Source organism: Mesoplodon bidens, assembly GCF_964165515.1.
Source record: "Mesoplodon bidens genome assembly, chromosome: 2".
In the NCBI taxonomy this organism is placed as follows: Eukaryota; Metazoa; Chordata; class Mammalia; order Artiodactyla; family Ziphiidae; genus Mesoplodon; species Mesoplodon bidens.
In genome coordinates, this window is record NC_138177.1 from 25,889,624 (window position 1) to 25,903,982 (window position 14,359).

The window sequence follows — 14,359 nt, forward strand, 5'->3', positions numbered from 1 at the left end:
TGCCTTTTTCTTTGCTTCTTGCTATCTGGATGTGTCCCCAAAACTTCTTGCAACTCTTTGGTCATTGTTGATGTTTTTCTTTTACTGTTTTAATATAAAAGCAGTAATTGTAAAAACCTGTATGTAAACATGTATGTATGGTTTAAGCACTCATGTGTCTACCACTCTGGCCACAAAACAGTTACCATGTCCCAGAAGGCCACTGTAGGTCCACTCTGATCATACGCTTCTACCACAGAGGTTACCATCATCCTGAATTTAGTGTTAATGATCACATTGCTTTTCTTTCCATTTTTATCTATGTATTTATTATCCTCAAATAATATATTACTTAGATTTACCTGTTTCCCTTTTGTAAGTTGAATCATACTATATATATTCCATGACTGGTTTCTTTTGTTCAACATTATGTTTTGGGGATTCATCCAAGTTGGTACATATATCTGTAATTCATTTTCACTGGATATATAATCCCATTATATGAATGTACCACAATTTTTCTATCCATTCTATTACTGATGGACATTTTCATTGTTCTTAGGCTTTTGCTATTATAAACATTACTGCTATAAATAATTTTGTACTTATCTCTTGATGCATATGTGTGAAAAAGTCTCTAGAGTATTTATTTAATAGTGTAATTGCCGAACTTTTTCCAGTGTTACTCAGTACTGCCAGCCACAACCAATTTTCCAAAGCGTTAGTACTGATTTATACTGGTACCAACAACAGACAAGAATTTCAGTCTCGCCAAAACTTGCTATTAACCAACTTTGTAGTTTTAGCCAATCTAGTGGGTGTAAAATGCTATCTCATTGGTATTTTATTGTATTTCCCTAGTTTCCAAGGATGTTGAATATCCTTTCTTGAGTTTGTGGGCCATTTATGTTTCTTCTTTTCTTATTCATTTCTTTTCCCTGTTTTATTTTTCTATTGGGTTTTTTTAAAATTGATTCATAGGAGTTCTTTGTGTGTTCTGATACTAATCCTTTGTTGTTTGTACGTATTGCAAATATTTTCTCTTTTTCATTAATTTTACATAGTCCTTTAATGAACAAAGCTTGTAAGTAGTTAAATTTATGTCTTTTCAAGTTTGGGGTCATGTAAAGAAATCCTTCCCTTTAACAAGGTTATAATGATATTCTCTTACATTGTCTTCTAAAAATGTAATAGTTTTGCACTTCACACTTAGGTCTTCAATCCTCCTGAAATGTTCTTTTTCTTTTACTTTTCTTTCTTTATTTATTTTGGTATGGTATGAATTGAGCTATAATAATTTCATTTTTTCCCCAAATTGATACCTAGTTATCCATTTATTGAAAACTGCATCCTTTCCTCACTGAGTTGCAGTACCACCTCTGTCACGTTTCAAGTGTCCAAAGATATGTGCTTTGTTTCCAGACTCTCTTTTCTGGTCTGTTTGTTTATCCCTGCACTGATATCACACTGTCCTAATTATTTTAGCCTTGTGATGAGTCTTGATATCTTGATAGTGCAAGTCCCTCTACTTTTTGTTTTAAAGAACATGTTGGCTCTTTGCCTCTCTATTTAAATTTTAGATTCAGCCTGTCAATTATACACACGCCGCCCCAAGAAAGAGAATGAAAGAAAAGAAGAAAGAAAATAGCTTGTTGAGATTTTGATATGAAATTGCTTTGAATCCATAGATGAATCTGGGAAGAACTGATTTCTTTACAATGTTGTCTTTCAATAAGTGAGCCTTTATTTATCTCTTCTTTATTATTTTAAAATAAAGTTTTATAATTTTCTGCTTATAGGACTTGCTGTAGTTTGAGAGATTTATTCCCAGGACTTTATATTTTTGAAGTGCTATAAATAAAATTGTTCAAATTTTTTTTCATTTGGTGTATAACAAAGGCAATTTTTAAATAGATTTTGTGTGTTGCAACCTTATTAAACTGTCTTATTCTGATAATAAATTGTTATATTCCTTAGGATAGTCTATATTCATAATCAGTTTATCTAAGAAGAAAGTTTTATTGCTTTTTCCCAACTTACCTGTTTTCTTGCCTTATTTTTCTGGCTAAGCCTTCCAATAGCTAACACCCTTATCTTGTTCTTAATCTTAAAGGGAGTGCATTTAATGTTACTCTTTGTCAAGTTAGAGAAGCTTCTTTCTGTTCCTACACCTAGAAGTTTTATCATAAGTGGATATTGAATTTCATGTAAGCATTTTTCTGCATCCTTTGAGATGATTGTATGATTTTCCCCCTTCAATGAATGTAGGTAATCATATTATGTGAATTTCTTTTAACCCCAAACCAATCTTGCATTCTTGGAATAAATGCATTTTAGTCACAATATTTTATCTTACTAGATTATTTTTGTTATTATTATTTAGGATATTTCCATATATTTAATGAGTAAAGCTGGCTTGTTTTTTGCTTTTTCTTTTTTCTTTTTCATACTTATCTTTATCAGGGTTTGGTATCAAGGTTATGCTGGCCTCATAAAACGTTTGGAAGTGTTTCCTTTTTTTAACCCCATTCTGGAAAAGGTGTATAGGATTGGAATTATTTTTTCCTTGAATTTTTGGAAGCAAGCAGAGTAAAATTGTCTGGGCTTTTCATTTTCTTTTTGGGGCGATTTTTATCTACTAATTCAGTTTCTTCAAATGCTGTGGGACTCTTTGGCTTTTTTCTTTTTTTTTTTTCCTTCTTGAGTCAATCTTGATAAGTTATAGTTTCTAGAGAGTTATCTGTTTCTAAGTTTTAATTTTATTGGTTCACAATATCTTTTTTGGTTTCTGTGACATTTTTTGCTTGTGCCTTTTCTGTTATCCTTAAATTATTTGCTCCTTCTCTTTTATTTTATTTTAACATACCAGATGTTTGTAAGTTATATGATTCTTTTGAAAGAACCGAGGTGATGTTTCTGTTATGTGTTTTTCCCCCTATTTCATTAATTTTTAGTCTTACCTTTATTAATGCCTTTCTTCTGTTCTCTTTAGATTATTTTCTTTCTTCTTTCTCAGTACTTAATCCTTATATTTTCTGTACCATTTGATTATAGTACTAAACTACCCTGTCCTTGCAGCTCTGTCTTCTCTGGCTCCTGAGGCACACTGGTCTTGAGGGGGTTGTTTCCTACTTTTCTAACTGCTTCCTCTGACTCTTTGTCTTTACATCTCCAATGTAGGTGCCCTCTTATCTTCAACCTTCTTTTCTCTATATGTGGTCTCCAGCCTACCATGATTCGAACTTGGGATTTTTCAACTTTATGGTGGTGCAAAAACCATATGTTGATCTTTTCCTGGGCTAGATGCTGGGCGGCAGCCACAGCTCACAGTCAGCCACATGATCGGGAGGGGAAACAGCCAGTACTTACAACCATGCTGCACCTATGCAGCCATTCGTTTTTCACTTTCAGTACATTATTCAGTAAGTTACATGAGATAGTCAACATTAAGTGTTCTGAGCACATTTAAGATGGGTCAGGCTAAGCTATGATGTTCTGTAGATTAGGTGTGTTAAATGCATTTTTGACTCATGATATTTTCAATTTAGGAAGGGTTTATCAGAACGTAACCCCATCGTTAGTTAAGGAAGATCCATATATCCATTCTTAATTAATAGACATTTTTACTCTCCTAATATCAACTACCACTTCTCTGTGAGTGAATTTAGGTAGAATCAGGGACCCATTCCTTGTCTTACCTCTTCCACTAACTAGCTATGACATCTTGAGCCATTGATTTAATATCCCTTAATCTCTGTTTCTTCACCAAGGAGGTGTTGTATACAAGATCTGTGAAGTTTACCTCAGTAATACTGTTCTAGTGACAACCTTATAAACTCCTCAGCTGTGGCCTCTGTCATTTCTAAATTCCTCTGGATCACCTTTCTTAGATGTTTTATTAGGGTTTCTCAAACTCTATACTATATCTTATGTTAAACTTCTTATGTAATTCACCCTCTCCCCCAGCCTTTTAATTTCCCTGGTTGCTCCTTTGGATGTTGCTGTTTTCTCAGGCACGCATTTGGTTTTGGCTCCCAGCATCCCCGTCTCTCCATACTGTCTTCATACTCAAGTCTGATTAGGGTGCATGTGTGTGTGTATCTGTTCCCCTCTCCTTTCTTTAGCCCAGATTATGTCATTATGTTCTACAGGAATGATTTCTATGTAATGTCTACTTCTACCTCTCACCTCCCAATGGAGCCTCAGCACCTTAATTTTTTAAAAAATACCTGCCTTAGACCTCTGCTTATCTGAGTTGTTGTCTAAGTATTTTTTTTCACCAAACCATGCTTTCGATGTCATACCTTTATGCCACCCCTCCCCACCCCCAAGAGGCTGAGCCAGGGCACTTAAATAGTATTACCTGTAGGACATTGGAGTAGGCTTTGTAGCAGAGATACCAGAAATGTGTCAGTCTTGCATTATATAGTTCTTTGTGATTTCCAAGAATCTTGTTATCATTTTTATGAGAACTTGAAAATGGAACCAGTGTGTGGAATTTTTATGGTCTCCATGAGAGTGAAATATTTGGTTCTGGAAGACATCTTCATTTGGTGATATGTTAATCTCTAAGTGCTTGTCTCTGTTTTTCAAAATCTTATATTCTTTTAGCATTGTTGATTTATTTAATATATCTTGAGCATGTTTCTCTAATGGTGCACAATCTTAAAATCTTGATGTTTAAGTAATGATTTCCTGCATCAAGATAGAGACAGCAGCTAATGACAAAATGTGCAACTTTAAAATAGGGAAACTTCTCTATGTGGCTTATGGAAGTGACCCTAGTTACCTTAAATTTTATTTCATACTAGTTTCTCACTACTTGACACAAGCATGTACTCTTTTAATTTCATTAGCTGTATATGTCTAAGTAGTTCTATATTTCCTATCTATGAGAAATTTTAGGAAAAACCGTAAGAGAACAATCACTATGGGCTTTTTCAAGGAGGTGAAATATATGTACACTTTTTAAATAATTATCTCAAAGAAACCTTAAAGAGCTCTTGTGAGTCATGTGATCTACCTAATTATTCTATTAAAGTGATACATTTGCTAGCAGTTAGCTAGGATATATAATGGCAGAAGTTAGCATCCTTTTAGAAATACTGCCTGAGGTTTCTAACTTGTACTTTTTTAACTGTTCTGCTCTATGTGCACACACACAGGGGTGAGGATGAGAAGATGAGGTGTTCCAGTGGTAGGAAACGGAAGCTCAGTACCATGTTCACATGACTCAATGATTCTTGCAGGTTCCCATAGTCTGTTATATTTTATTCAGTACAGAGTATTCTGGTTATTTCTAAGTAAGAGCTGGATATAGTACTTTAAAAACAATGTATTATATCACTTAGAAAATACTTCTGGGTATTAGGGTGGTATGTCTTTCCATAGATTGCCTATTCTAACATTAGATTGCAGCACATGTGGTTAAAGGCATTGGCATAACATTTAGAAAAATTATAATGATAGCAGAGCCCTTGCTAATTAGATGCACGCCACAGTCTATACTTTGGGATTGAAGAAATTAGTAAAACCATTTTGTTTATCTTGTAAATGATTGCTTTTACTGTCAGATTGTCATTTATTAAGGCATTTTAAGTTAAGAGTAAATTCATCTCGGTCTTGGCAAAGTCACCTGTGAATTTCTTCTGTCCAAGCCAAGTACTGAGAAGGGAGAGACTAGAAGAGAGCCTTGGTACCCCCCTTAGAACTCTGTCTCTACCAGTCTTCACGACAGTATAATAATGATAATCTCTTCTTCAAGCCACCTTAGGTTTCTTGCTTGTTCTGACCCCACTTGCTCCAATCACTGCTTTCCCTTCTGAACTAACACAATCTTATGATTGTAATTCATTATTTATAGTTTTGTTTCTGTTTCTTAAGCTTTATCTGTGTTCATGTACTTGTCCTACAGTACTACCTTTAGAAGAAAAATCATTTTACTGTATTTCCTTGTTCTTTTGAATCTCTTCTCCTCCTTGGAGGTACTCAGAAAAATGCTTATACAAAATAGGTGCTTGATAAATGCACCTGTTTCAGAAAAGTCTGGTGCTCGTTTCAGTTTTTGTGTTTTTCATAGTTACATTATTTTGCTTGCTTTCTAGGCACACAAACCAATGGTCTGGACTTTCAGAAGCAGCCTGTACCTGTTGGAGGAGCAATCTCAACAGCCCAGGCCCAGGCTTTCCTTGGACATCTCCATCAGGTAGAGTGTTCTGCTCAACCATATGTGAGAGTAACAAATGGAGGCATGGAACACCAGGGCCTGGGGAAGTGATTTCAGAATGCGGGACTGTTTAAGTTAATTAAAGCCTGGTGCTATCAGCATCTAATCATGTCATTCTGAATGGTTAGTATGGAATCCGATAGCTTAGTTGACTGTATAGCTATTGACCCCACAGCTGTGTGAACAAAAGAGTTCCTTGTTACAAACAGAATATATTTATAACAAATGGGTTACTGTTTTTGTGAGTGTGGTCTGTGGTGGCTGACTGAAGGTAGTAAATGACCAAGTCATCCAAACTGATGTAGCTGCCATTGCCTGAGACCTGCTATGTAAGGCTCTGAGCTCACAGCTCATAGCCCTTCTTTTTTTTTTTTTTTTTTTTTTTTTTGCGTTATGTGGGCCTCTCACTGTTGTGGCCTCTCCCGTTGTGGAGCACAGGCTCCAGACGCACAGGCTCAGCGGCCATGGCTCACGGGCCCAGCCGCTCCGCGGCATGTGGGATCCTCCCAGACCGGGGCACGAACCCGTGTCCCCTGCATTGGCAGGTGGACTCTCAACCACTGCGCCAGCAGGGAAGCCCCATAGCCCTTCTTTAAAACAGTTTCAAACCATTTTGATTTGGGCTACTCAGAGCCTTTGCTTGACTGTGAACCCCCTGGTTTGGGGTTCAACTTTATTACCCTTATGTTACATGAATTTCTCCCAAGTCTAACACAGGCTGTGGATTCTCTTCATCCACATTTTAGCTTTAAGGTATAGGGAAAGGGAATATAAAAACAAACATTGACTCCCCAAGAGTTTTGGGATGTGGGAACTGGTTGAAAATGGAAAGTAAATAAAACAATGAAAACATTTGGGAGACATGATCAGACTGTCTCAACCCCAACCCCTTGATTTATGTTAACATAAATCAAGATTTATTTATGATAAATTTATTTATGACTTATTAGAGCAATACTTTGTGTAACTTGGTGATCTTTACCTCACATAAACCCTAGAACCAATTTAGTGTTCAAATTGTGTTTGTCAGCAGTGTTGGTGGTAGTGACTTTAGTGATGATAGTGCCTGATGGTATTAGTGGTAGAGGTTCAATGAAAAGCACATATGGACATAAAATAATAGATATTCAATAATTATTTGTTGAACAAATGAATGAATGAATGAATGGCAAAATATATGGGAATACAGAGGAAGAAATGATTAACTCATCCTGTATAGTCTAAGACATTTATCGTAGAGAGGATGATTTTTGAGCCAAGTTTTAAAGGTTGTTGGGAGCTAGCTAAATGGAGTTGTAAAGGAATGCTCTCACTTTTTATTTTCAACTTTCTATTTTGAAAACTTTCAAATCTATAGAAAAGTTATAATCGTAGAACAATTTTCAACCAAAAGCTCTTCATCTGGCATCATTAGTTGTTACTTTATTACCACATATGCTTAATCTGTGTGTGTTTGTACACATACATTTTGTGTGTTTATATATATGTCAACTTGTCCCATTATTGTGATACTGAATTTGATCATTTGATTAAGGTAGAGTCTCAGATTTGTCTGCTGTAAAGGTAACTTTCTTCCTCATAATTAGTAAATAATGAGGAGATAAAGTTAAGACTTGTAAATATCTTGTTCCTCAACAAACTTTTACCCAGAAACATCATGATTTAAATAAAATTACAAAGAAACTTTATCTCCTTTAAATCTTTGTACCTGAAACTCTTTCCTCTGGCTCTTTGACTGACTTCTTAGCCTTTGGTCTTAAACATACTATCTTTTCATATAGTTCTCCCTTTTACACTATGTCTAAAATGTGTTCTCCAGAAATCTCTGTATTTTGTTCTGTTTTAGGTGCTTTTCTTCTCTTTTCTCTCTCTTTTTTGTTTTTTTTTTGGGGGGGTGGGGAGGGTTCTTATTTCAACTCACAGGACTTTCAGTTTAAATAAAGGACACAGCACTCAGTTAATTTTAGTTAGCTCTTAACTCTATACTGATCTCCATACCAACACTTATATTTAAGTTCAGGAAATCTTGATGCTATGTGATAAATCCAAAATGGAATTCTTATCTTCATGTTAATGACACTACCATTTTCTGAGTCTTCCAAATTTGAACCTGGAATAATACATGACTTTTTTTTTTCTTCATCTATATCCAGTCAGTTGCCACAATCCTATGTCGGACCTTGAAATACTTTTCATGTTTCCTACTTCTAATTCCCACTGCTGCCATTCTAGGGTTGGTTTCCATTTATTCTATCCTAGTTTATATAACAATCCAGTTATTTTGTACAGTGTTGCTCAATTTGGATTTGTCTGATGTTTCACCACAATTAGATCAGGTTATATACTTTGGGAAGGAATACACTATAAATAACGCTTGGTTCTAACTCAGTAAAACATACATTTGTAGAGACTTGTTGATGACAACCTCTAATGATGGATGTCAACAGTATTAGACTAGAACTTCCCCCATTTCTTTACTTAATAGGTCCAGCTCGCTGGAACAAGTTTACAGGCTGCTGCTCAGTCTTTAAATGTACAGGTAAGCTGGGACATGGGATTATGGATCAATTTTTCTATTCATTTTCATCATATTTTTCTAATTTTCTGTAATGAGTATGCAATAATTTTATAATGAAAATACTTAGAACTATTACTTTTTTTCTTACTGAATCTCATAAAGATTTAAATAATGATAATCGTTGCTATTAATGAAAAGCCATTTTGTATTATGCTACTGTGAATGTCCAAAGGTGAACAAGAAAAGTCTACTTTCAAAGTTTTATATGTAAGTTCGGTAAAAATGTTTCTCAGTTGTACAGCCATAACACATGCCTAAACACAAAGCCAAAGAATACCTTAAATGTCCTTTTGTTTCCAAATGTCTTTTTATTTATCATTTTTCGTATCTTAGGAAAACACTATAGTATAGGAAAGAGCACTGGAATGAAAGACAGAGGTCCTAGGTTTGAATTCTCATTCTGCCACTAACTAGCTGTTTGAACTTCGGCAAGTCACTTAACCTCCTGGGGCGCATTTTTTTCTTACATAGTTGGCCCTCCCTATCCCCGGGTTCCACATCTGCTGGTACCGAGGGCTGGCTGACTGTCAGGGACTTGAGCATCCACAGATTTTGGTGTCCATGGGGCGTCCTGGGACTAATCCTCTGTGGATACCAAGGGGCAACTGCATGTATATAAGTGGGGAAGTTTAGAAGATCGCCAGGGGTTCTTTCTGCTCTAAAATGTTGTGAGTTTGAGGATTGCAATCAAACATATTTATAAACATTAATGGGCTTCATACAGTCAAAATTTTGAAGACAACACTTAAATCTGGGTGCTTTGTTTCTATGAACCATATGGTAAAACGTGCAAAGTTCAAGTATAATGCATGACTCCATAATATTTCAATCAACCTGCTCCTTCCTTTCATTATAGTGTTTAAGTAACTAACAGTCAAGAGGCAAAAACAGTATTCTGGAAGGTTGATTTCAGTGTTGCTAATGACTAAAGACCTTGGGTTGAGCATTCCATGAAACCGAATAGAGTATGGACCTAGTTAACACATGGAGACAAGAAGAGAAAAGAAAAGGAGATAATGTGACCTTACTTTCTGAGAGAGAGGAGGCGGAAAATTGCCTTGGTTGCCATGGTAAACTTTCATCCCTTAGAGAGATGTTGGCAAACAGGCTGAATCTCCAGTGCGTAATGTTTACAGTCTTGCACTGTAATTATCTCTCAATGACTGGCAGAATTAATCAGAGCCTTTATGTTAATTAGCCTTGCTGCAGTCCCCAAAACAGGTGGTGGGAAATATGCAAATCTATGCAGAATTTTCATGCTCTGCATAACCAGTTTTAATTACCATAAAATTTTCTCTCAGTGCCCCTTTCCAGGAGTATGTTCTCTTTCCCTCTTGACTGCAGCATTTTCCCTCTAAGTTTGTGTGTTACTTGATGGGGGATGCTAAATTTATAGTTCTTCAAAATATTAGACGAAAAGTTCTGTGGGTCAAGTAATCAATTTATAAGATGGTCTATAAGGAAGTTTTAGACTGACCACCAAAGACGTGTCAAAATGTTGGAATGGAGGGTCTGTCTAATGTAAACATAGGTTGAAATTGTATTCTTCACTTACTCCTTACTTCCAGAGTTGAGGATTTGGGTTTGTGAAAAATTCTGTTGACTTGTGGAGGACCAAATTATTTTTTCTTCTTAAAAATTATAATTGCAGCTTTGCTGATATTGGAACAAAAAGTCTGAAAACTTAATACGTAAAATTAGGAAAATACAAAGGTTTAGAAGACAGGAAAAGAGTGAAATCAGAAAACTCATGATTAGATAAGTCTGTATTGTAAATAATTCTTAAAACATGGAATTGTACTTTTTTTTAAATCAACTATTTTAAATCTTTTATTCCCCCCCCCACCTCAGTCTAAATCTAATGAAGAATCGGGGGATTCACAGCAGCCAAGCCAGCCTTCCCAGCAGCCTTCAGTGCAGGCAGCCCTTCCCCAGACCCAGCTCATGCTGGCTGGAGGACAGATAACTGGGGTAAGTTTTCACTGAGAGATTTGTAACAAACTTTCTCTGTGTCAGAACTGCCATTGGGGGACTTCCCTGACAGTCCAGTGGTTTAGACTTTGCCTTCCAGTGCAGGGGGTGTGGATTTGATCCCTGGTCAGGGAGCTAAGGTCCCACATGCCTCACTGTCAAAAAACCAAAACATAAAACAGAAGCAATATTGTAACAAATTCAATAAAGACTTTTAAAAAATGGTCCACATCCAAAAAAATCTTTCAAAAAAAAAAAAAACTGCCATTGGCCAATATCTGATTAGAACTGTTGGCTGTAGCAGACAGTAACACGGCTATGCCTGGCACTATTATGTCTTTAAAGGAACTTCCTGCACCATAAGCAGCTCTGAGAAAGGAACTATCTTTGTCATGAGTTTTCAGGGTATTTTTTCTTACTATTGCAGATATGCTCTGGGTAAACTAAGGACTTTTTAAAATTCACGTTTCAACCGTTGCTTCATCATGCAGTGGCATCACGATCCCATGGTTGAGACAGTTAGTGATGAAACTGTAGTTGTCAGTTTGGAGTTATACATCACTGCAGAGTAATGGATTAGTACCTACAAAAGAAAAACATTTTAAGTTACCGTATAGTGTTCTAAAGTGAAACTTCTGATCTCGTATCCTGGCTCTGTAGTTTACTGTATTGGCTAATTACTTCATCTCTCTGTGCCTCAGTTTTCCTTCAGTTAAATGAAGATGTTAATAATACTTATCTAACAGTATTGTTTTAAAGATTAAGAGTAATAACATATAAAACTCACAGAACAGTGCTTGGCATGTAGTAGCATTCAATAAATGTCATCTGTTTTTATCGACAGTAAATTGGCCTGTGCAAATATATTAAGCTTTAAACTTTTGAGCTGTCTTCGCTCTGAGACATCATTAAAAATATTTTTCCAATGTTGAAAATTTGTCTATTAAGTTATCTTTTGGGGGGGGTCGAGAGGAGTGGTAAGGAAGTCACTTGTTACTCAATTCACATCACATCAACCCACAAAATTTTTTATTTCCTTCATTTCAGTTAAGTTTGTTTTGGCAGTGGTGGAAGGCTCTTTTAAGAACTGTTGCAAACTTGTTTATGAAATCCCATCAGTAGAGACTAATATATGTTTACATATTATATAAAATATTTATAAACATGTATCTCGAAGCGTATTGGGTTTTTGAATGATTTGATTTTGATTCTTATATCTCTAACGCACAAACTATATCGGACCCTTTTTGAAAGAGGATTGTGCCATTAAGTGACTGTACATGCACTTCAGAATATTCCTTCTTGGTTTGATCAGAACATGTCACCAAAAAGAAGGTAGAACATATTTATGCGCAAGAGGGAAGAGAGATGGGAACATATGTGTATGTATAACTGATTCACTTTGTTATAAAGCAAAAGCTAAACACACCATTGTGGAGCAATTATACTCCAATAAAGATGTAAAAAAAAAAAAAGAACATACTTATCACTTTAAGTGTGTTTGAAATAAGTTGCATTATGAAAGCAAGTTTAAATCTTCAAACACATTTCCTGTTTTCTTTGGGTTTTGTTTTGAGTGACTAGTGTTTACAATAGTTAGAGACACTTGGGATTCCAGGTTCAGAATGGCTGGAGCTTCTATTAAACTTGGGCATTAGGATTCATTTGCATGTAAAGAGAGCGGCTGTCACCACCTGTTTCACAGAGATAATGTGTTGGAAAGAGGATGTAAAGTTGCAGAGACCCAATGCTTTCAATAACAGAAAAGGCTGTTGGGGAGGAGGCTGTAGGGACTTGGAAAAGAAACAAATGGACCTCATATTCTTTAGTCATATCTTAGGACATAATGAAAATGATGGAATATGGCAGGGATTCATGCTAATGGGAAGCAGCTGGGCCTTATCAGTTCTTTCCTGGTCAGATCCAGCATCCTTGTTCTTCATTCATCTGACTAATCACTTGCTGTTCTGTTGGGTGTAAATTTCTTTTCATATCCTGTCAGCATTGATTCTTTTTTTTCTTGCTTACTAGTTAATTACTTTTTTGCCTGAACCCTAGGGCCTTGGACAAGCTTGAATGATTAAGTCCAGAGTGAGGACCACCACTTTAGTTTAAATGGTCTGCTAGTACTGGCAGCTTGATGGCTAATGAACATTTTATTTTAGCCTCATGCTAACCATGTGAAGTTGGGTAGCTAAGGTTTAATACCACTTGAGTTGCTTACTTCAAAGCAGTGGCCTTGCATTAGAGGCCAGTCTCCTTCAACCCTTTCCGACTGTTTGTCCTGATTTTGTTTAGCTGACTTTGACGCCAGCCCAGCAACAGTTATTACTACAGCAGGCACAGGCACAGGCACAGCTGCTGGCTGCTGCAGTGCAACAGCATTCCGCCAGCCAACAGCACAGTGCTGCTGGGGCCACCATCTCAGCCTCCGCCGCCACGCCCATGACTCAGATCCCCCTGTCTCAGCCCATCCAGATCGCACAGGTGAGTGAGTAACTCTCATAGCTGGGGCAGGAAGGGAGGAATAAAATGGCAGGTTTTCTTTGGTATTAAGCTTACTTTCTGATTGTTAGTGTGAGGTAAGTGGTGTAGCCTTCTTTACCACTGAACTAGAAATAATACATTTGTTTGCTTATTTGAGTTGATATTATAAACACATAACTGATTATTTGAATAACTGACTGTTTATATTAAGTGACAATTCTTGAATAATTGGCTGGCATATTTCTGAAGCAGGGGATTACTGTATTTATTTTAATTAGCTAATTACAGCAGGCATGGGTTCTTTCATGTGCTCTGCAGTGAATGTTGCCACCCATGTGTGAGAGAAACTGCGCATCATCTTTCTGCTAGAGTGATTAGCTCTGTGCAGAATTGCATTAGAGTGTTGTTTGGCTTTAATTTTCACATTTTAGGGGAAAGTATCCAGAGATAATAAAAATTTATTTAAGAGGCATAGACAGTTCTACCAAGGAGGGAAAAAGGTAAATGAAATCCTTTATCTCAAGGAGAGGAAAAAAGTATAAGTAGTCATATCAGTGAAATGTATGAAGAGTTATTATGAGTCTAGTGCAGATAATTATCTTTATCCCCCCAGAGAAGGCTCAGAAATAGACTTAAATTGTAGCTAGAGTTTGACTAAACATTAAAAAAGAACCAATTAACTAAAAGTGTACAGAATAGATGTCAGGCTAATCTTTATGACTATTATATACAATCTTTATCAAGATCATGTTTTTATTTTGGCCATTTTTTTCATCACCAAATAAATGTTTTTAGTGCCTAAGCTGTGAGACTCTATGTTGACATTATGCTAATAAGATAATATACATGAAAGCATGTTGAAAATTATAAAATACTAGGCCAATATACGCAAGTTTAATATGTTGTAGATCAGATTTTTATATGGATAGCTTTTTTTTTAAATTTTTACACTGATTTCTCAGTTGAGTTAGATAGGCTGGTGCCACATTTCATGAATCATTATAAATCTTTTAATTTATTGATGCAAGTTCAGACGTAGCACTCTCAATTTTTGCTTAACAAGAGAAAGCTCTAATCAAACACTTAAAGACTCAACATATTCTTTTCTCACTTGAGAG

The 14,359-nt window shown here is 36.0% G+C and overlaps 1 protein-coding gene across 5 annotated transcripts in view; it reads left to right on the forward strand.

Moving 5' to 3' along the window:
• POU2F1 (POU class 2 homeobox 1) overlaps nucleotides 1–14,359 on the forward strand; it is a gene marked incomplete at its 5' end in the record, with an annotated part of 184,644 nt that overhangs the window by 119,174 nt on the left and 51,111 nt on the right. For all 5 annotated transcript variants that reach the window (XM_081225031.1, XM_081225032.1, XM_081225029.1 and 2 more), the window contains 4 exons: nucleotides 6,084–6,184; nucleotides 8,691–8,744; nucleotides 10,635–10,754; nucleotides 13,053–13,241. In XM_081225031.1, coding sequence (XP_081081157.1) covers nucleotides 6,084–6,184; nucleotides 8,691–8,744; nucleotides 10,635–10,754; nucleotides 13,053–13,241 — 464 coding nt within the window. The remainder of the gene's footprint in view (nucleotides 1–6,083; nucleotides 6,185–8,690; nucleotides 8,745–10,634; nucleotides 10,755–13,052; nucleotides 13,242–14,359) is intronic.